General features: G+C 40.7%; 1 protein-coding gene across 2 annotated transcripts; it reads left to right on the top strand.

Annotated features, from left to right (window-relative positions):
* Positions 1–224: 224 nt before the first annotated feature.
* fyco1a (FYVE and coiled-coil domain autophagy adaptor 1a) lies at positions 225–21,591 on the top strand. Of its 2 annotated transcripts, none has more exons than XM_079673011.1 (18): positions 225–349; positions 2,238–2,339; positions 3,262–3,368; positions 3,481–3,606; positions 4,249–4,355; positions 4,889–5,032; positions 5,697–5,784; positions 6,888–9,302; positions 10,921–11,013; positions 12,065–12,183; positions 12,280–12,447; positions 13,491–13,640; positions 14,901–15,130; positions 15,866–16,019; positions 17,694–17,786; positions 17,881–18,091; positions 19,195–19,304; positions 19,888–21,591. In XM_079673011.1, exons 2-18 carry the CDS (start codon positions 2,279–2,281, stop codon positions 19,970–19,972), a joined length of 4,461 nt encoding a protein of 1,486 aa, XP_079529137.1. In that variant the 5' UTR covers positions 225–349; positions 2,238–2,278; the 3' UTR covers positions 19,973–21,591. The 2 variants fall into 2 exon arrangements, with proteins under 2 accessions (XP_079529137.1, XP_079529138.1); XM_079673012.1 differs by having other exon boundaries at positions 312–349; positions 2,241–2,339.
* Positions 21,592–22,762: the final 1,171 nt, after the last annotated feature.

The following is a 22,762-nucleotide window of genomic DNA, read 5'->3' as shown; positions in this document are numbered from 1 at the left end:
TTTATAAATGATAAAAATACACATACATTTGAAAAGTAACGGTTTAGCGGTTCAAAATTAATATTGCAGTTACATTCAATATACTTTAAAGATGTGCAACAGACAACAAAGGACAACAGAAAAGTGGGATACATTGTTGTTGTCATTTATCACATGACATCGGTGTTTACTTTGCTACGACAACCAAGCTACCTTAAGGGTCCCGCCTACGAAGCTCATAGTCATTGGTCGAAGAGATACATGGCGCTCTGTGATTGGTTAACACTGTTACAATTGTGACACTTTAAACAAGTTTGTATGCACGCATAAACGATCTGTTTTGTTATGGACTTGAGTCACATCTGTAAAAGTATGTCAAAGTTATTATTCTTTTATACATATTTCACCTGAAATGGTCTATAAACACGCTCGATTATCCAACGTATCGCTTGTTGGAGATGTCACTGCTATTTTCTAAATGCCTGCCAAAGGTTAACTGTGTAAAAGCTAAATTTAACGTCACTGTAAAAGCTACACAAAGCATTTACAAGTGTCTTTAAAGGATTGAGCTGCCAGCTGTTTGTTCTTGTCTGTCGGTTTTAAGGTTCGAAAAGAAATATGAGTGCTTAACGTTAGTGTTGTGAAACTATTGTTGCTGTTTTCAAACTGTTGAAACCTAACGTAGCTAAGTTAGCCGTTAGCTAAACAAAAACGTAACGTAAAGTGCGTTAGCTAACGTAACTACAGTGTGAATGCTTAAGTATTCAAATGCAGGTTTTTCCAGTATTTTGTCACTTTCATAACGTTGTATTAAGAAGGCATACAACATATTGTACATGCTTTGTTTACTTCCTCATAGCTAACTAACAGGAGTTTTCAGTAGGAGGAGGACACAGTAACATTTTGCACATACTATCCAGTCATATTTCCTCTCTGAATGTTATCATTTTTAGTGTAGTTTATCAGAGGTATTGACTTATGGTATACATAGTTTATGGACTAGAGGACTTTATGTACAAGTAGAGGTGAAAGAAGTACTCAGATCTTGTACTTGAGTAAGTGCCAGAGAGTAGGAATACTATGTTACAGGTAAAAGTCCTGTATTCAAAATGTTACTTACTGTAAGTAAAAGTACAAAAGTATCAGCATCAAAATCAAGTACTTATTATAGAAATAATATACATATGCAATAATACATATAATATGTTTAGATTCTAATGATGTATGCATTATTATGTTTATCATAGCTGGTGGAACTAATTGAATTACTTTTTTTTTTACTGCTGGGTAGTTTGGGAATTAAGTCCAGGTGTAACTAACGTCTTATTTAAGTGTTCATATCATTAATCCATACCTTCAAACCTGTATCCTGTGTCTTTAAGTTTTTATCAGGTCTGTAACTATTTCTCTATTCTTACTGTAATCACATCTGCACACGCCTCCATTTGGGATCATTACTCTCCAGTCTTCAAAATATATTTCCGTGGCTATCATCCGTTGACTTTTTAGTTATTATAGTCTGCGTCACTGAATGTTATAAAAACAAAAGTGCATCGTTGACGGATTGGAATACAGGATTACAGTTGAATAATGTGTGAAGTGACATTTATTATACTGTCATACACGATCATCACGATGGTAATTTCAGCGGATGAGCATCATAGGAGGACATTACATTTTAAGCATCAGTTTGCACGTACTACTTTAAAGCCGATGTGTGTCTCTGTAGTTGGCGTAAAGAAGTGGAATTCTTTCCCGAATGATTTAAAGGGCTGTAAGAAAATGTTTATGTTTAAGAAAATGTATAAAGAAAGTGTAATTAGATAGTATGAAGTTGACTTTTGATTGTGTTCTGGTTTTACGTTTCAGTATTTGTAAGCAACTGTGACTGAAAGAATATTGCTTTTATTTGACTTTGTAATGGTTATTTCTATATATTTTTTTTTTTATCATTTTTTTGTAAGAAGGGGAAGGTCAAATATTAATTAATTTAATTAATAAAAAAAAATAATCAGATTGTCTTCTCCCTGCTCCTCTCCACCATGCGCTATAAAAAAAAAAAACGTGTTTTGTAAAGTGTACATGTCTTGTTTTAAAATAACTACCATGTGTGGAATAAACAAACAAATAAATAAAATAAAATGCCATTTCTGATCATGGGACCTCTCATTAAAGTGTGCCAGCCACAAGAGAGTACAGTAGATCGGAGCGGTCGTGTCCAGCTTTTGTTCCTGACCGTGTCTGATTCTCTGATTCAGCAGACTGGGTGTGACCCTGTGACCCCGCGAGCGGTGGGGCCATGGCTGCTGGGGCGACAGTCGGGGAGAGCCAACTACAGAGGATTATCAGAGATCTGCACGGTATGCCAGCTTTATGTGTGTGTGTGTGTGTGTGTGTGTGTGTGTGTGTGTGTGTGTGTGTGTGTGTGTGTGTGTGTGTGTGTGTGTGTGTGTGTGTGTGTGTGTGTGTGTGTGTGTGTGTGTGTGTGTGTGTGTGTGTGTGTGTGTGTGTGTGTGTGTGTGTGTGTGTGTGTGTGTGTGTGTGTGTGTGTGTGTGTGTGTGTGTGTGTGTGTGTGTGTGTGTGTGTGTGTTAGATGTGAATGAATAGTTTGGCTGCAGTCAGACATTTGCAGCTGACATGGTGTGACTGGTGTGAGAGAGGTGAAAGAAGATTCATAATGACATGACCTGATTTCAACTTCAATTCTAAATACAATCTTTCGCCTGGAACTATCTGACCTTTCCTGGATGTCAAGTTATTTGAGAGAGGGTGCGTCTGAGCTCATGTTGCTGTAAAAGGGTGTGGTGGAGGCTCTGTCAGCATGCAGTGTGACAGAGAGTTCATACTGAGGATACACCCATCACAGGTGTCCTTCCAGTTTTTGCGATGGATACGAGGCAAGTGGTTGATTTGCAGACTAGTTGTCCCTAATAGGGTACAACATTTGAAATATATGCACTATGGCTGTCTGTGTGTAAGCACAATGCACCAAGATTGGGAAATATTACAGTGATGCAATTCTATTCATTTCTTTTGACTGTTTTGGGCCATGTGACTTTAGGTTTATTCTAAGGAAATAACAATTGTCTTTCTTTTTGTTTCTCTGAGTCTCACCTTCCCTAATATACTGTATTTATCACTTCCATTCATTTTTTTAATAAACATATGTCTTTGCCTCGTGTATGTCTTCACCAGGGTGAATCTACATGCATACTGTTTGTATAAATACTGTGTTATTAATGACTGACCTTTGTTGCATGTTTAAACTATGTGAACTTCAGATGCTGTTGCTGAGCTTGCAAAGGAGTACAGGGAAAGTGGGGAGCCAATCACAGATGACAGTATCAACCTGCACAAGTTATCCTACAAACTGGAATACTTACTACAGGTGGGATTCAGACATTTGTAATAATAACTACAGTAATGACACGCCTCAAAAAATTATCTACATTCAACAGTTTTTAATTCCAACTGTTTCTACATATGTGTTCACCTTTCAGTTTGACCAGAAGGAGAAGACCACATTTCTTGGTACAAAGAAGGATTATTGGGAGTACTTCACTGACTGCCTGGCCAAAATGAAAGGAGCCAATGATGGGATCCGTTTTGTCAAATCCATCCCTGAGGTAGGAAGTTCACACACACAACAGCCTGTTTTATAATTGTTCTTTGCGCTGTATTCAGAGCTTCTAATATGCTAGGCCCAAAACACCGCCAAGAAATCAATTGAAGTGTTGGAGCTAACGTGTTGCAACCTTGTAACTGTAACGTATAGAAACAATTCAATCGGGAGAGACTTCGTTTTGTTTAAAGAACATTTATTGACACATGTTATATGAAAAATGTTAAGTCTTTGGCGATTAGACCCCGATCCTGAAATGGTATATCTAAAGGGCGGAAATTCAGCCGTGAGCATAGGGAACCCCCCAGGGTCTAGACTCTGGTGATGATGCTGAAGATCTGGATTTGATGAGGGGATGGGAAGGTGTGATGAGCTCTTTGGATTAGCTCTCCTGGCACTGGATGAGATGACATTTTTTTATTTTAAAGTTTGGCTGCAGCTCTGTGATTGGTTGCTGAGAATGAGGTGAATGTATATACACCCAGTCTTCCTGAAAGAACTTGCGCTGAGCTTCAGTTAGTTGTAACATGTAACGTTATTTCCCCATCTTGTTTTGTTTTAATAGATTTGTTAAAAGAAATGTGTAGATGTTGATGTTGATGTTTGTCTATGAAGTTATGTGAACAAATGTCTTCTTCTGCTTTAGCTGAAGACATCTCTGGGGAAAGGACGGGCGTTTATCCGTTACTCCCTCGTACATCAGCGCCTGGCCGACACTCTGCAGCAGTGCCTGATGAACCAGAGAATCACCAGGTAAATGATCAGGGAGCAATTTAGTTTTTCATTTCATTTAGATTTGCAGAATGGCCTTTGCTGAGTTGCCGGTCAATGGATTAGAAGAACAGCATTTATTTTTGCATCACGGTGAAACAGCTTTACAATCAATTGCATTTCATTTACCGGAACATATTCTGTTCAGTTTGACTCGATCAATTCCACTTTCTTTTAAAGTAGCAGTCAGTCGTCGAAATTAGCTGTAGAGAGGAGAGAGTTGAATATTAAAAAACATAACAAAGAAGAATTGAGTTACGGTTTTCAATCGCATTTTTGATGTCAGATTGTTGAGTTCTGCAGTTTTAGTATTGTGCCATAAAATACACAACTAAAACGAAACATCTTCATCTTAAAGAGGCACACAGCTGGTATTTGGTGCCTTTCTTGATCAAGATGAAAATGTTGTCTTATGATGTAAAACATTTGACGAAAGATCCTTTTTTAGCCACCATCCTTGTTTCTTATCGTTTGGGTATTACCTACCGTGACCTCTTTCTACCCTCTTCCCACAGTGACTGGTATTATGCACGGAGCCCCTTCTTGAAGCCCCATCTGAGTGTTGACATAATCAATCACCTGTACGAGCTCAATGAGGTCCAGTTTGATGTGGCTTCCAGAGGTCACGATCTTGATGCCTCCTGGCCAACCTTTGCGAGGTAAGGGTAGAAAAATCATAGAGAAATAAAACAGAAATTCATCTCAAAAGTCAAACTGCCGCTGAGGAACAAGTAGGCGAATTGTAGCCAGGAATGATCCAAGTCCAAACAAGATGGTCGTTTCATACATATATTTTGTTAACCCAATATCATCCGGAAGTACAACGTTTGCAATATGTTCCCTGTGCCTTTGTTTCACCCTGGTAAAAAACGATATGCCTACTGGTGCGCTTCTCCCACCATCACCTGTCTCCATATAATCACCCAGTGCCCAAAGATGCCTTCGTAATAAAAGCATTCTGTTATTTCTTGCACTGTGTTTGTTGGTTTTATCTGTTTTAGTTCCTATATATATATTCATGTTGCATTGCTGGAGGAGCCTGGGACTTGCCATATTTACACTGTAGCTATTGTGCATATGACGATAAAGCCTTAAACCTTGAATCCAATACATTTTCTATAAACAAAAACAGCAAGAAAATTAATTTTTAACTATTAAATAATATTAAAGCAATATTACTGTAGCTCAGAGAGTAAATAACGACACAAAACTTAAAAAGGAGGTAAAACTTCAACAATATCTACAAAATGATTACAGGTGTGTTCAAGCCTTCCTATAAACCACCTTTGGAGTACAGTATTATATTTATTTTCTAATCAACAGGAGGACACTGGGAAACTCGCCTGGCCACACGTGGAAACCACCTAGTCGCAGTTCCAGTATGAACAGTCTGGCCAGCACCTACTCCCAGGTAACACTCAAACAACATCCTGTCATTTCATCATCATCGATTCAACATGTTTAAAGGTTACGGTGGCTGAGAGGTGCAATCGACAATTACAAAGTGTGAAACACTTTAACAAAGCTTGAGACAAATTTACAATTTATAAAACAAAATCACATAGCAAAAAACTTTTACCAAAGAAAAAACGATTTAACATTAACAAAAACAAATTAACAAGATGCGAAACACTTTTACAAAGCTAGAGACAAATGTACAAGTATCGAAACACTTTAACAAACTAGAGAATCAAACCGGAAAGGGAATGCCCATCTTACCAGAAGTGACGTGCAAGTGATTGACACAAACCTAAGTTTGTTTTGGCGGATAGACCGCCGGTACCTATGGACGGTACGAGTGTGTTTATGGTCGCTAAACATGTTTTGTCCGTTCTGTGGAAACCACCGAACGGCCAAGTGACATGGTTTTGCTCATCACAATAAACTTTCTCATGCACAAGAGATACGTTCTCGTGCACAGAAGAAAGTTACAGGTTCACCAAGTAGGAAGTGGAGCTGTGCCTTTTACACACAGCCTTCACTGTGTTTACCTTCATTAGACAGCTAAAGAGCGACTGCAGGCTGCTTCGTTATAGCCACACACACCTCTACACACACACACACACACACACACACACACACACACACACACACACACACACACACACACACACACACACACACACACACACACACACACACACACACACACACACACACACACACACACACACACACACACACACACACACACACCGCCTTATCACCTGAATCCCCTCCTAGAGCACCATTGTGTTCTTCTTAACCAAATGTCTCTCAGAGGGGCGTGGGGAGGGGCTCCTTATTTTCATCTAAAGTAACAGACAAAGAATCAGCACTTTGGAAACAAGGCTGAAACAGAGGGGATTATGGGTAATGCTGCAATGATCTGTTTGGTGTTTGGAGCCAAACACTTCAGAGACATGTTCAGTATATATCTGAGACCTATAATATGTTGATGAAAAACAGTATAATGGGTGACCTTTAAAACACATGATGTTCATCTCTCTCCTTCTCGTCCTTCCTTCTTGTTAGCAAGCCCACGAGTTCCCCTCCAGCCCTGACTATGGTCAGAATCTGCTCAATGACCTGAACGAATCCTGCACAGAAGAGGCCAGCACAGCTGAAGACCTTCGCCTGGAGCTGGACCAATCAGAGCTGAAGCAGCGAGGGCTCCTAGATAAAGTGCAGCAGCTGGGCGAGGAGGCTGCAGAGCTCAGGGATGTAGCGGTGCAGCTCCAGAGTCAGCTGGATGTGTCCCTCGCTGCCCAAGAGGAGCAACAGGGCTTGCAGGGAGATCTAAATGCTCTGCAGGGAAGAGAAGAGGCCCTGTCCAGAGAAGTGGAAGCACTCAGGACTGGGGGAAAAGCTGAACAACAACTGCTCCGGGAAAAGCTGGCAGCTGCTGAGGGGAAGAACATGGAGCTCCTAGCCAAACTAGACGGGGTGCTGAGTGAGAAGGGCCAGCAGGCAACCAGTCACTTTGATTCAGCTCAGAAGATCCATGAGTTACTGGACAGATTGAAGGAGGCAGAGAGAGGGAAGATGGACGCTGTAGCTGAGGCAGATGAGAAGAAGAGGCAGGCAGAAAGGCTAGAGGAAGAGCTGACACTGAAGGAAGCAGCAGCAACGCGTGGCGAAACAAAGCTAGAAGCATTGGTAACATCCGCGTCTGAGGAGAAGGCCAAGTGGGAGGTGAAAGTGGAGGAACAGTGCAGCGCTCTCCATAAGCTGCAGGGGGCTCTGACAGTGAGAGAGAAGGAGACAAGCAACCTCCAAAGACAACTGCAGGACCTCCAAAGATCCCTAGAGGAGAAGGAGAAAGACATGGAGGAGGTGAAGGAGAGGGCGCAGCAAGATAAAGAGGAAATGGAGAAGAAGTCGAATGGTTTAAAAGACTCCTTAGGATCAGAAGTCACTGCCCTTAAGGGGAAGCTCAAGGAGAAGGACGCACAGCTAGGATCCAAGCACCAAAGCCTGATCACAGAGAGAGACAAACTGACCCGTAACCTTGTTGAGCTGGAGGGTAACGTCAAAGAACAAGCAGCGAAGGTAGAAGAATACAAGACTCAGTGTGGCAACTTAATAGAGCTAAATAAGAAAATGCTAAAAACAGAAAAGAGAAACGAGGGGATGAAGAAGGAAATGATAGAAAACAGAAAAGTGACCGAGACTGAATTAGCTGCTCTGAGAGCTTCTGAGAAACAGCTTCGCGGCCAGATGGACGACACCAAGATGACGGTGGACGAAAAGGAGAAGCACCTGCGCGAGGAGAACCGCCAGCTGGATGAGAGTCTGCAGAGAGCCAACATGGCCGCCAAGCATCTGGAGCAGGAGAACCAGAGTGTGAGGGAGGAGCAGGACACTGTGAAAGCAGCTCTCAGCCGTATGCAAGCCGACCTGAAGAGTGTTCACGCGCAGATCGGACAGCTGGAGAGAAACTTAGGAGTCTCGCGTAAGAACGAAACCGCGCTTCAAGAACAGCTCGGAGCCAAAGAGCAGCAACTAGAACACAAAGAGAAGAGTCTGGTTGAGCTGCAGTCCAGCTTGGAATCTCATGAAACCAGGGAGAAGGAGCTGGAGATCGCCAAGTCGGACGCGGAAGCAACTTGTGCTAAACAGACCGAAATGATTAAAAGGGTTACCTCGGAGAAGCGAGTGATGGAGACATCTCAGCTGGAGAGGAGCGCGGTGCAAGTGAAGGAGAACCGGGAAGAGACGGGGAAACTGGAAGGCCAATTGGAGGTGTGCATGAAGGACGTGTCCAGGCTGCAGGCAGAGACCCTGGACCTCAGGGTGCGGGGACAGAGATCTGAGGAAGAGAAAGTGAAATCACAAGCACAACTGGAGGTGACGGAGGCCCAGAGAGACGAGCTCCGAGCTCTGACCGAGCACCTCAAAGCCCAGACCGAGGCACTGAACCAAAAGCACGTAGCAGAGCTCGTGGACTGCAAGAAGAAAGAGGGGGTTCTCATTGAACAGCGGGATAAAGAAATAGCCGCCGCTGCAGAGTTGTCCATCTCTGCAGCGGCCGTCCGCCAAGAGCTGTCCGAACTCAAGGCAGAAAACAGCAGGCTGTCCTCGGAGAACGGCGAGATACGAGAGGGTCTGCACAGAGCGAACACCGAGATGGCAGAGCTTGGGATCGCCATCTGTAAGCTGGGTGCAGAGAAGGAGGAGGCTAGAGAGCACTGGGCCGGGGACGCCGCCAGGATCCAGGAGATGGAGAAAGAGGTGGAGCGACTAGAAGAGAGCATGGCGGAGATGCAGCGGGAGAATGGCAGACTCAGAGAGGAGCTGACAGAGAAGGAGAAACTTCCAGAGAGTATCACGGAGCTCAAGAAGCAGCTGGACAACGCCAACAACCAAATGCAGAGCGCCAAGGAGGAGGTGGAGGCCGCCAAGTTCCACCTGAGCTCTGAGAGCATGAGTCATCAGGTCCAGATGAAGGTGAGTCGGTCAGAAGTGAGTCAGCTGCAGCAGGCACTTTGTCTTTAGAGTTGACAAGCATTGAAAACACACGTGTTATTACGCAAATTAGGTTTTTTATTTCGGGTGTCTGCGGCCAAGTATTAGGGTTCAACTCTTTAGCTGGCAGAGCATTTCAGACAATGTCATCCCCTCTATCTCCCCCTATCAACATATATTTCCATAAAGGCGCTCTGGCCCAAAACATTGCATGACAATGTCAGTGAAGGTGGTCAAGCATTTTAAAAAGTGTTTTTCCAAACGCTGTGTAACACCGTTAACACTCACTACTGGGCAAGCCTATTCTTTGCACTAGTTATCAATCAATCAATCAATCAATGTTTATTTATATAGCCCAATATCACACATGTTACATTTGTCTCAGTGGACTTCACAGTGTGTACAGAATATCAGTATGACAATACGACACCCTCTGTCCTTAGACCCTCACATCGTACAAGGAAAGACTTCCAGAGAAACCCCCACAGTTTAAAGGGGAACATGGGAGTACCCTCAGGGAGAGCAACAGAGGAGGGATCCCTCTCCCAGGACGGACAGACGTGCAATAGATGCCGTGTGTACATTTAAAAGATAATACATTTACATCATAGGTAGACCAAATGTTTGGAAATGCATGTGTGTATAATAAGAAGATGAATCCACGAGGATGTCAACATTCCTGTGGGAGCCATCAGGGAAGTAGTATGATGAGAGTCAGGCAGGACCACAGTGACCGGTTCAGCCACGACTCGAAATCCACGACACAGGACATCCAGGATCCAGGACTCAGCATGCAGGATCCTGTGTGCTGGATAGTTTTAGTTTATTGGCCCCATTCACACCTGACATTACCTTCTAATCTGTATCTGAGTTTGTTAACAGGGCAAAGACATCCAATCCATGGGTCTTTGCATTTACACCTGTTATCTAAATTAGTTTTATGGCTTGATCGTACCCACAATGTGATCATACATCAATATGCAAATGAGTGAGGCAGAGCAGGCTGACTTGTGAGTCCCAGGTTAATTGAAGCACTTCCACACAAGGACGTCAGTTGTTTCTAAATCACTTTGCCAGAGAAGAGAGTCCCTTTCGAACCAGATACAAATCACATGTAAATGCCAGGTGGACATTGGGTACTCCTCAAAATATCCATATCCGTGACCTCTTGAGATCGCAATGTCACACCAACACTTTATTCCCGAATAAAATATCCTAACTTTTGGATGGATTGTTATGTAATTGTGTACAGACATTCTAATCCCCCATAATATCCATGATTCCCGTGCTTTTGATCAAGCCCCATACTTTGTTTATGACCAAAAGTAAAACTCGGGAATCAGAAATCCTTTATTAGTCCCACAGTGGGGAAATGTAAACGAATGACATTCCTATCAGCCTCAGCTGCATTGTGTGTTTGCTAATTAACAAACCTTAGCATGCAAACCCTCTCAATGATGTGAGGGTTCATCAGAATCAGAATCAGAAACGGGTTTATTGCCAGGTAGAACAACACATACGAGGAATTTGACTTGATGTCATGGTGCATACATAACATAGCATCAGCACTGTATGTAAGCATTACATTCTTGTTTTTCAGAGCGTTAATGAGCAGCTGGACGCGGTGAAAGGTCAGCTGCAGGAGGAGACGAGGAGCGTGTCCAGCCTGCAGGACAAAGTGTCTGAGATAGAGGTTTGTTTCTTTCAAGCATCAAATACAGTGATGTATATCTACTATCTGCTAGGGCTGCTCGATTATGGCAAAAATCGTAATCTCGATTATTTGGGTCAATGATTGATATCACGATTATTAAAAACGATTATCCATTTACTTTGAAAACATCAATTTATTGGAGAATTTTTTTTTTAACAGTATCTTTTTAACAATTGGTTACCCTGAACTTTAAGTATAATTCAACTGGAAAAGAAAAAAAAAAAAATTATAAAAAAAAAAAAAGTCATAATAAAAAAATATTTGTTTTATTTCAATTACGTTGTTTTCGTAATCGTTGCGAGCCATAATCGTAATCGCGATTAAAATATGATTAAAATACGATTAAAATATGATTAAAATACGATTAATTGAGCAGCCCTACCATCTACTACCTAAGTAGATACATGGTGACGGAAGAATGTGTTCTTTAATCTTTGCAAAGGAGAAACATGTCATATTAAAAAAGAGTATCATTTGAAAGAAACAAAAGTGTGATGTACTGACTTCTAGTCTAAAGACAAACATGGGTCACGCAGTCAAAAGTGCAACGTCCTATACACAACCTGGAGCAACAGCAGCTTCATCATAAGTGGGTTTACAGGGATGGAAAAAAGTTACACACCACAAGGGACATCATTACAGAAACATGGTTTGTTTACTCTTGAACAGGAGGTGATTATATGACTTTTTCCAGGTTGTTTTTTTATAACGATTGATTTCTTTGATTGCATTAGGTAGATTAAACAGCAGTGTAATACGATTATAATTTTGATTTGTGATTAACTTGATTGTTGGATTTAATTGACTCCATGTCACTCCAGGGAATGTTATCTAAAAATGTTTTAATCACATGTTTTGATATATAATATAATTCAATATATATTATTTATGTAGGACTCCTACAATTTAATTAAACCCAGCAGTGTCCAAAAGAACCAATTCAAGAACAACAATGGAACTATTGCTTAAATGATTGAGATGAATGTACTAATTTGACATTTGTATGCATGTTCTTCTAATCTTTTTAAAGGCTTTGAATGAGCAGTACCTGAACCTAACTGGCGAGAAAGACGCTCACATCACACAGACAGAAACAAACATCCGTGAGAGTGAGAGTGAGATTCAGCAGCTGAGGGATGCTGTAACCAGGTGCGTTTACTTCCAGTCATACCTATAAATATCACCTTGGGTAAAAAAAAAAAAACGAGCTACAGACTCATTTTCTTTGCGTGTGCTTCTCCTCAGCGCTGAAGAAGCACACTTGGCTGTGCAAAAGCTCTGCGAGGATTTGAGGCAGAAACTCATCACAACAGAAGCCGACAGAGCAAACCAGAGCATGAAGATGACTGCAGAGATCGATGACCTCAACAGGACGAAGGGCAACCTTGGAGAGCGGCTCATCGAGCTGATAAGGTACGACCTTTCTCCGTCACAGCTGCGTTTCTTCATGAATAAAGGGGTTAAAGGTCATGTTCTCGTTGGATGTCTACCACCTTGTTATGCTCAGTTGCTCTTTGATAGACCCAGTGGGTGTTTTGAATAGTTTCTTCCAGTATGAGTTTCTCTCATGTTGTTATATTTGACAATGATGGGGGGGAAGTAAGATCTGAGAAGCAGGGTGTTTGTATGCTAAGAACAGAGAGGGGGGATCCTGAAAGGCAAACATGACAGGGGAAGTGGAACATAACATATTCTTCATTGTTATCTCAAAAGCGGTGATACTTTGTAAGGGATGAAACAAAAATTCAGTGATTACAGTCAACTCCTTTGGGAGGTGCTCACAGGATTTAAGCCTTTCATTGTTCAATAGGAGGCACACCTTCAATGCTGTATCAAGAATATACAACGTGTACAATGACTTTGATATTTGAAAGGAAAAATAGTTCTGTCAAAGTGCATACAACAAATCAAATGGGCTCAGTCTTCAAATAAATGGGAAGCATCCCATATAAACCACAGATAACACCATAAGGTTAGTTATGTTTTATATTTACCGGTAATATTATAATATCAACAGGGTGGAATTAGATTTGGTTTATGCTGTCAATCAATCAATCAATCAATCAACCAACCAATCAATCAATCAATCAATCAATCAATATTGATCAATGTCAATATTATTTTCTGATTTATAAAGTGTTAGACAGACACAACATTCCCTTTGTAAAAACAAGTGACTTCTATTTGCCAACAAAATTAAACATGACTTGTTTGTCCTGGCTTTGTCCAATGTTCAGATATCTGTTCTGTTGCAAATTTACAAATATTTTATAAAAAAATATGCCTTTTTTTTTGTTCATCTTAACATTTCAGAATACTTGTTACACAAACAAATATGTTCAGGAATCAATTGTGAAAGTTTCATTGTGTTTCCTTTCACTTCAAATGATATTGTCCCCCCTTAAGACAGCAGTCAATGACACTCAACTTGCATTTGTCTTTTTGTGCAATACCAGGGACAAAGATGCTCTGTGGCAGAAGTCAGACGCTCTGGAGTTTGAGCAGAAAATGCGAGCAGAGGAGCACTGGTGGTCCGATAAAGAGACCACCAACTGCCTCGACTGCAAGGGCCAATTCACCTGGTGGCTGCGCAGACATCACTGCAGGTGGGCTTAGGTTGCTCCTTTTTAAAGGTCACCTATTGTGCAAAATCCACTTTTTCATGTATTTTCTACATCAATATGTGTCCCCTCTGTGGAAAGACATTCTGAAAGTCTCAGGAACACAGAGATCTGCCGGGGACGGAGCGTTCAGAAGTATAGAGACACTCTACAAGGCTCCATGTGGACGAAGCTCGTTTGCCATTAGTGTTTTCCCGTTAGCGCGTTGACACGAGTAGAGTAGTCTATATAAATAAAGCAATTAATTTGGTTAACAATTTGTTCGTTTTTCCCTATAAAAAATAACGAAAAAAAAGTAAATACAAGAATACCGTTAAAGTACCGGATCGATAAGCAGTATCGATAAGACTAGTAGTACTGTAGAAAACCTTTACGATACCCATCCCTAGATATTACACAAGTGTTAAGAGAGTGAAATGTTGCTTTACGAATTTCAACACTTGACAACATTTTGACTAAAATTTGAATAAAATGTAATTTTTCATCGACTAAAACTAGAATAAAACTATGAAGGATAGAAATGACTAAAATGTGACTAAAACTAATAACCATTTTCGTCTAAAGACTAAATCAGAAACAGCTGCCAAAATTAACACTGCCCCCCCCACCTTATCACCAGAATCTCCTCCTAGAGCCCCATTGTGTTCTTTGTAACCAAATATCTCTCAGAGGGGCGTGGGGAGGGGCTCCTTATTTTCATCTAAAGTAACACACAGAGAATCAGCACTTTGGAAACAGGGCCGAAACAGAGGGGATTATGGGTAATGCTGCAATGATCTGTTTGTTGTTTGGAGCCAAACACTTCAGAGACATGTTTTGTTTATATCTGAGACCTATAATATATTGATGAAAAACAGTACGGGGGGTCCCGAGACCCCGAGTGGGGGTCGCGAGATGATTACAAAATAGAAATGAAAAAAAAAAAAAAAAAAGTTTATAAAAAGAAATTGATTAACATTTTTTAGATTTAAAAAAAATAAATGATTATGAATAATAACGTTACGGACCACTTAACCAACACAAGTAATAATAGTAGTGGGACAGTAATGGCACTCCCGCGAGAGTGCGGAAAACTGAAATTAATTCACTAGCACCCCCCCGTCCCCCCGTCGACAGGGGGCCACTGTTATTTTGGGGGTCGCGGGCTGAAAAGTTTGGGAACCCCTGCATTAGGGGACCTTTAAACTATGTTCAGTATCACTTCTGAAAAATGTCTGAAACGGATTGAAACCCTTTCTCTCTCAGGCTTTGTGGTCGGATCTTCTGCTACTACTGCAGCAACAACTTTGTGCTGACTAAGCACAGCGGTAAGAAGGAGCGCTGCTGCAGAGACTGCTACAACCAGCACAGCGCGGTGGTGGAGAGGTTCACAGAGGCGGAGCTGAGTCCTTCAGACACTCAGCCCCCCCCACCCTTAGCTGGACCCCAGCCCCCTCCAGAACCAGCCCCGTATAAACCCACTCCCAGGGTCACAGGTGAGAGGCAAGCTGGGGAGAAAACACATGCTAACCAGACAACTGCACACTTAGCTCAAAGGTAGCACCCACAAGTGGGTTGCTGCGGTTCTCAGGTCGTGTCTTGTCAGTTAACTAGGAAGAGGAAGTGAGAAGACTAACTTCTTCATAAAGAGGAACAAGGACAGAAGGGTAAGCCGTAGGATTCTTGTTAAGTTCACAAAACGGGAAGATGGCGACATTTCAATTCTGACAGGAGGCTATTTAACTTTCATTCTAAATAAAGGAAAGCTGCAAAATGTTACAGTACATGTATTTGTAGGGCTCCATTATCAGACGTTCCTTTAGGATGGTTTAAAGGTCACCTACAGTATTATGCTAAATCCACTTTCTCATGTGTTTTATATATAAATATGTGTCACCTCTGTCGAAAGAGATTCTGAACGTTTCAGGAAAAAGATTCGCTCTCTTTGTCGTATTAAGTAACAGACCCAGAATCAGCACTTTTGAAACAGAGCTGAAACAGAGGGGATTATGGGATGCTACAGTTATCTGTTTGGTGTTTGGAGCCAAACACTTCAGAGACATGTTTTGTTTATATCTGAGACCTATAATATATTGATGAAAAACAGTATAATAGGGGACCTTTAAATCTATACTGTACATGCAACATGTATTTTGTGTGCTTCTAAGACTATACCATGAGAATATGTAGAGGTCCAACAGTCATTATATCTATATTCTTGTTTCTTCCAGTTTCAGAACCCAGCCCCAAATCTGATGACGGGGTTTTTGACATAATCACAGAAGAGGAAGTGAACGGCGTCTACGACAGTGACAACGTGTCCCAGACCACAGGGGGCTCTCTGGAGGGAGATCAGGAGCCACGGCCCCCAGGAGCGCTGGATATGTGAGTGTCATATTGATGTGGGGTCAGAAAACTGAGACCTAGTTCTGTGCTGAGGTCAGATCCCTCAGTTTGATGTCAGGTTTCCACTCACAAATGAACATCCAGACCTCTATAGTCATGTATTGCACCAAGCAGTGTGACATCTACACAGTACATTCATTAAGTGTGTGTCATGTTTGCTAATCGGAGCCTGTAAAACCCAAATACTGTGTGAAGCTCTGGATGATCTTATATAAAAAATACAATGGTTTCATGAGAAATGTAATTAGGTTTCAAATCTGACTTAGCTTATAAAGCCGACACACAACAAGGCTTTCTTCCAGGTTGTTTTCACCTTCACTTCTTGACCTTTTAAAGTAGGACATTGGGAACTGAATGAGTTCCTTATTATTGATAATATAAAATCAATGTGTCCATTATCATTCAGTTTTAAACAACAACAGAACAGTGCCTTTGCTTCCTGCAGCTTCAGGGTGGAAGAAAGATGCAGAAGTATGGATGTGTTACCGTTAGGTTATTCATTTGATTGAAATATAACAACATGTTTATGCGGAAGTAATTTTCGGACTATAAGCCGCGCCTTTTTTCCCATTTTTCGACGCTGCAGCTTATATAACGGTGCGGCTAATCTATGGATTTGTACAGCTAACGGCCACTAGGGGACTAAATCTATGGATTTTACAAGTTACAGTCCACCACCTTTAACTCTATGGGCTCTATGGCCGGTCCGCGCCCCCCACCTTTAAGCGGCTGCTCTAGCAGGAAAAGCTGGAGGCCGGAAAAGAGTGAGACAGGTAGCGCGCAAAAGTAAAAGTGGAACCGAGAGTGGTACGAGAGACAGAACGAGAGCAAGACAGACAGACATTACGAGAGCGAGACAGTTTGTCCCCGTACCACTGGTTGAAAACCACTGCTGTAGATCACTGCCGGTACGTGCGCTGGGAGCGCACCGTTTAAGTTTGAAAGTTGAAAAGTTTGTGTGTCTGAAACGCTATGTGATACAGTACAGTTTACACAGCACATGTTCTGTAGCTACTATTGCACTAAATGCTAACACTTGAATACTTTATGCAAATATGCAACTTGTTTGTTGAAATGTTAATAAATGGGAGCTTCCTCAAACAGCCATCTCTTTCCCGACAATCCCCTCTGTGCACGAACCCTTACATATGGTAATTAAACATTAAAACACCTGCGGCTTATAGTCCAGTGCGGCTTCTATATGTACACATCATTCAATTTAGCTGCTGCGGCTTATATTCAGGTGCGCCTTATAGTCCCAAAATTACGGTACTCAATGCGGTAACCCTTAAATATGTGAACAAAACATTTACAAAGATGTACCTCGGAGATAACTGGGAGCACGATGAAGTAACATTGAAATAACTTGTGCTTAGATTCCACTCACTTTAATGGCAAAATAATTTGTTAAGCATAAAGTAAATGGGATCAAATCTGCAAAAATGCATATTCTTCTTTAAATGCATCAATATGAATCTGTACTTTATCCCCAAGACATTTTTAAAAGACAGCAATACCTATCCTGCCTCGTGCCTACATCAGGATGCTTTCTATTTTTCTAGTTAAATGATCTATAGCCCTGAGTCATTACCGTTGAAGAGTTATTTGCATTACAAAGTATATATATCACTAATACACTCATGTGTTTTGCAGAGGCACAGGAGATGTGACCCCTGATGACCCTGAAGACCATGTTCCCACTGTTCAGGATACAGAAATCAACATTCTCAAATCCGGAGAAGTCACGTGAGTCTTGGCTTCTGGTTTAAAGCGTGTAACTGACGAGAGACTCGGTTTAGATGCCACTGAAAACTCATTTGAAATGGTGTTCTTATTGCAGGATGGCTGTCCCTCTCAGCATCGACGATATTTCTGGGTTTGGTGAAGGCTCCCGGGAGCTCTTCATCAAATCCAGCTGTTACAGTGTGATCACTGTTGCCGTGGGTGACCGTGGGCCAACCATCAGCTGGGTGTTTTCCTCGGAGCCTAAGAGCATCTCCTTCAGTGTCGTTTACAGGGAATCAGCTGATGTTCATGTGGAACAGTCAAAGGTAAATGTGTTGTTGTGAGAATCACTCCTTGTACTCCTGCATTCAAATTGCAGTCGCTTCAAAGCAGACTCAAACGCAGAAGTTATTTACAGACACAAAGGATTGACCCTGTGTCTTAGGAGACCCCCTGCACTGTTTTTCTATTTGCTTGATCTTTCAAATATCACTGAGGGAGGAAAACCCCCTGCAGGTTGTCAGTGTTGCTCAGCAGGTTAAGGTACAGTACACATCCTGCGCTTTAAATGTCAGGGTTTGTAAAGGAACAACCTTTGGTTTCATAATCTTCTTCTACTCATGTCAATATTTACTTAATATATTTACCTTTGATATATAATATAAATATAATTCAAAATGAGTTGGAATTAACAATATATCACATTTAAGAACATATTATATTCTGCAAATGTTCAGGCTCGTATTTGTATTTTGTGCCTATAGTGTGACATGTCTCCATGCTAATGACCTCAGACAATAAGCCACATTTATCACTTAGTCAATCGATAGAAAATTGTTTTTTGTGCAAAAATGCCAAATATTTGATTTGTTCCTGTTTCTCAAATATTTGTTGATTTATTTATTTTTTAATGTGACTTTTGAATTGTTGACAGGACTTTTTGAAAACGGTCAAATTATGGTCATTTCCCACTTTACTGATTTGTATAGATTTTTGTTTTTATCTATCAAATTATAATTTCCAGTTTGACTGACAAAAATGATATTAATGCATTTTATTGCTATATATATAAAAACACATTTTATTGCACACTTTCAGGTTCATATTTGTATGTTGTGTCTCTACTGGGACATGTCTCCATGCTTTAATGTTCAAAAAGCTCTTTATTTTTCTCATACTGCCTGAGCTGCAGCACCTCTTTTCACCCTCTGTCTGAAACCAGAGCCCAGTCTGCTCTGATTGGTTATCTGGCCGGCGCTGTCACGTACAATGTGTAAGATAGCTAGCCAATGTCAAACATAAACATTGTGTATTATTAAAACGAGACTAGAGTATTATAGATAAATAGGGAGGCGAGAGTTGTTGGCAGAATGTTTTTTATCTGAACCCAGAGTTTCACTTCATGCCGATGTTTCTGTTCTTCTCTCAGGTCCTGATTCCTCTGACTCGCTGCAATTCTCATAAAGAGACAATTCAGGGTCAGCTGAAAGTCCGAAACGCCGGCCTCTACACACTCATCTTTGACAACTCCTACTCACGGTACATCTCCTCTGCCCCGATTCTTCCTCTCAGGGGGAGAAGCAGCGTGCGAAATACGATTAACACCTGAGCCCCCCTGAAAGCCTCAACTGCAACATTTGAGAGGGGGTCTCAAATTATAATATTTATTTGTCACGTACAATGGTCACTAAAATGTTTTTAAGCTTACTATGTCCAGTATTCAAAACATGTATTCACAAATATCTTCTATTTTGGCTGGCAAAAGCATTTCCTCGCTCAGAATGGAAAACAGACGGCTCTTTAACGGTCGCGTATTCATTCATTCATATGAACGTCAGAATATCAAATTATTTGACAGCACCTCTGAAGAAGCCAGACGGCGCCCCGGTTGAGAAACGCCGCTATAGACTACTGATTGTCTAGGCTTGCATCCATTAAATATTCTATAGGCCTACTGCATATCGAGAAATCTTCCACCGGTATATTGCGCAATAAACGGGAGATGGGGACCCCCCCCCCCCCGATTATTGACGGGTATTTCGCACACTGGGGAGAAGCATATTCATTATAGAAATGCATGAACTTTGATGATAAATTCTGATCGGAAAGCTTCTTTCTACAGGTTTATCTCCAAGAAGGTCTTCTACCATCTGACCATGGAGAGACCCATCATCTACGATGGAAGTGACTCCCCTGAACATGGATGATATAAAGGATCTCAAAGATGGCAAATTCAACGACAGTTTCTAATTAATATGATTTTATTTGACCTCTTTTTCTCCAAATCAGTTTTTACCCAAGTATTTTATGTCTCCATTTTTGATTGTGTTATTTAAGTCTGTGGTCTTGTTGTTTTTAGGTGTCACCATGTTTTAACTGTGGCCTAAGTGAGGGGTTGTCAACAAGATGGAAACGTTTCTGAAGGAAACAGAAAGACAAATGTTTTTATAGATGTCCACCAAGTAATATACTATATGTACTCCAAGTTTGGTTAGCTTTTGGTTTAGTTTGAGACCTTTTTTGTCTTTCTTTGATTTTTGTCAGTCTTATTATTGGTCTCTCTTTTCCCAAACATGCTGTCACGTTAGGGAATGCAGTAGTATCAGCGTATGCAATATGATAAAGACTGTATGGTAAGTATTTATTGGCAAAAGACCCAAGACATATTTTATTTTAATTGACAAAGTACGGTCAGTTGTTGTGCAATCTTTTAAATCAAAGAATTCAAAGCAGAAAGCTGCAGACAAAAGGTTTGCTCCTGGCTTTATTAACGACCCTGTCTGAACACTATGTTTGCACTTTGCTAGCGCAGGAAGTAGAAACTAGAAACTGACCCGGAAAATTACAATATCTGTTTTATAAGAAACCGTATAAACTTTGTGCAGATCTCAGGAGTGGGACATTGAAGTGTCCTCTATTTGTAGCATGTCCTTATTTGTAATGTTTTTGGGAAAGAGAAAGAAGAAAAACTGCCATCTTTGTTTCTGTGTCAGGAGAATACAAATCAGCTTTCTCCATCCAGTTTATAGGACCTCATTAAGCGGAGTGCCTGCACCTACACAGGCTGACTGGTGTCATTACAATGACATTCACTCAAAGTATATTAAAAACTGTCAGCTAATCAGCCACTGTACTTCTAAAGTGCCTATTATCTCTGATGGCCAGGGATTACTTTGCTTTTGTAGCATCGACATTAAAACATGACACTTGGTACGAGTTGATACCATTCTGTAAAAACGTAATCCCAGTGACATTCAAATCACGAAATCACACATCAGCATTTGTTTTAAGTTTGACTTTCATTTGGATTCTATTGTAATCCCTGGCATCTTGTTTAGGAAACCCTTTTCAATGTACTCTCGATGATCAAATGGCTTTTATTATGTTTTAATGTTTCTTTTAAAGCAAAGTAATGAGAAAAGAATGATCCAGCTCAATCTCGTGTAAATCCGTACACTACTTTAAAAGGCTCTAATCTCTGTGCTGATGAAATCTTTTCTAGCTTCAAAATCTCTTATATTTTTAATGGGTATATATTTGTGCAATTTCTATGCAAAGGCTCATATTTTCATTACAGAGCTGCACTTTGTGATAATCACTTTACAATTTGTTACAAACAATACTGATTATACTGTATACAATACTGTTCAGTTTACAGTATCTTTGTCAGATTTTTGTACTTGCCGATTTTAAAGGATCATTTTTGCAGAAGTGTAATATGCTTGAATCATAACTACAGGCACTCAGTGTGACTCTAATAGACCTGTCAAACATCAAGTAAACATGAATAAAATGTGAGATCGATGACGCCTCTGACATCCACTAATCTGTGTCTCGTTAAGTGTGTGACATCTGGAACGACGGAACGACATCATTATCCAGAATAATACTCAGTGAATATGATTAGTTTTGTGAGCTTATGCCAGAGCCTGTTCTGCTAATGATCTCAGCAGTCAGCCACATTTATCACTTAGTCGATTGAAAAATGCCAAATATTTGATTTGTTCCCGTTTCTCAAATATTTGTTGATTTTTTTGTTTTAAATGTGACTTTTGAATTGTTGACAGGACTATTTGAAAACGGTTAAACATTATGGACATTTTCCACCTTTCTGATTTGGATATACAGTATATTTGTTTTTATCTATCAAATTATAATTTCCAGTTTGACTGATAAAAATGATATTAATGCATTGTATTGCATTTATTATGATATAAATACAATTTAAAGAATTATAATGCACACTTTCAGGTTCATATTTGTATTTAGTGTCTCTACTGTGACATGTCTCCATTCTTTAATGTAAAAAAGCTCTTTATTTTCCTCATACTGCCTGCCTGTGCTGCAGCACCTCTGTCTGAAACCAGGGCCCAGTCTGCTCTGATTGGTTAGCTGGCCGGCTCTGTTGTGATTGGTCAACCGCTTGGAGATGTCCAGCTCCTTAGCCTAATGTGTTGGAGCGCTAGCCGGTAGAAGCGCAAGTGTTACATCGTGATTTCATTATGTTAAAAGAAAACAAAGGAGTCCAATGGAGGCGTTTTAGGCAGGGGGCGTAAGTGTGTGGGAGAGAAACTAAATTAATTGACGTTTGCACAAATTAATAAAATTATCAATCTCTAAAGGAGAAATCTGAATGTGAACTCAAACAAAACACTGTTTCTCCATCAAAGTCTAAGACTCATATGTTTTTCATCTGGTTTATCTCCTGTTTTATATCTCTGTCCGATTAAAGTGAAATACCAGCCCAACATTTCCAAAACTGTGTGTTTGGCGACACATTCAGGCTCAGGTACGTTGGAAGAGATTTGAATACAGCATCAGCTGTAAAGCTTGCCAAAACACCTTCAAACTCCTCTTGGCCTTCAAAATAAAATACAGAAACGTTTCGCTTCACAATGGTGCAACAAATAGGTCATTAGACTTCCATTATTCATATTGGTGGCTGGTACATTGTTTTCCATAGCTATAGGAATATGTAGGTATGTGCACTCTTTATC

The sequence above is a fragment of the Notothenia rossii genome, assembly GCF_949606895.1.
Source record: "Notothenia rossii genome assembly, chromosome: 1".
Classification (NCBI taxonomy): Eukaryota; Metazoa; Chordata; class Actinopteri; order Perciformes; family Nototheniidae; genus Notothenia; species Notothenia rossii.
Note: the sequence above shows the minus strand (reverse complement) of the source record. Positions and strands in the feature narration are given on the sequence as shown.

What these genes read in the sequence shown, in the direction of transcription:
- fyco1a (XM_079673011.1), top strand. Translation starts at nt 2,279, where the DNA reads ATGGCTGCTGGGGCGACAGTCGGGGAGAGCCAACTACAGAGGATTATC. An exon ending in TGGCCAGCACCTACTCCCAG is followed by an intron (nt 5,785 to 6,887) that starts GTAACACTCAAA and finishes CCTTCTTGTTAG; the next exon opens with CAAGCCCACGAGTTCCCCTC. An exon ending in ACAAAGTGTCTGAGATAGAG is followed by an intron (nt 11,014 to 12,064) that starts GTTTGTTTCTTT and finishes ATCTTTTTAAAG; the next exon opens with GCTTTGAATGAGCAGTACCT.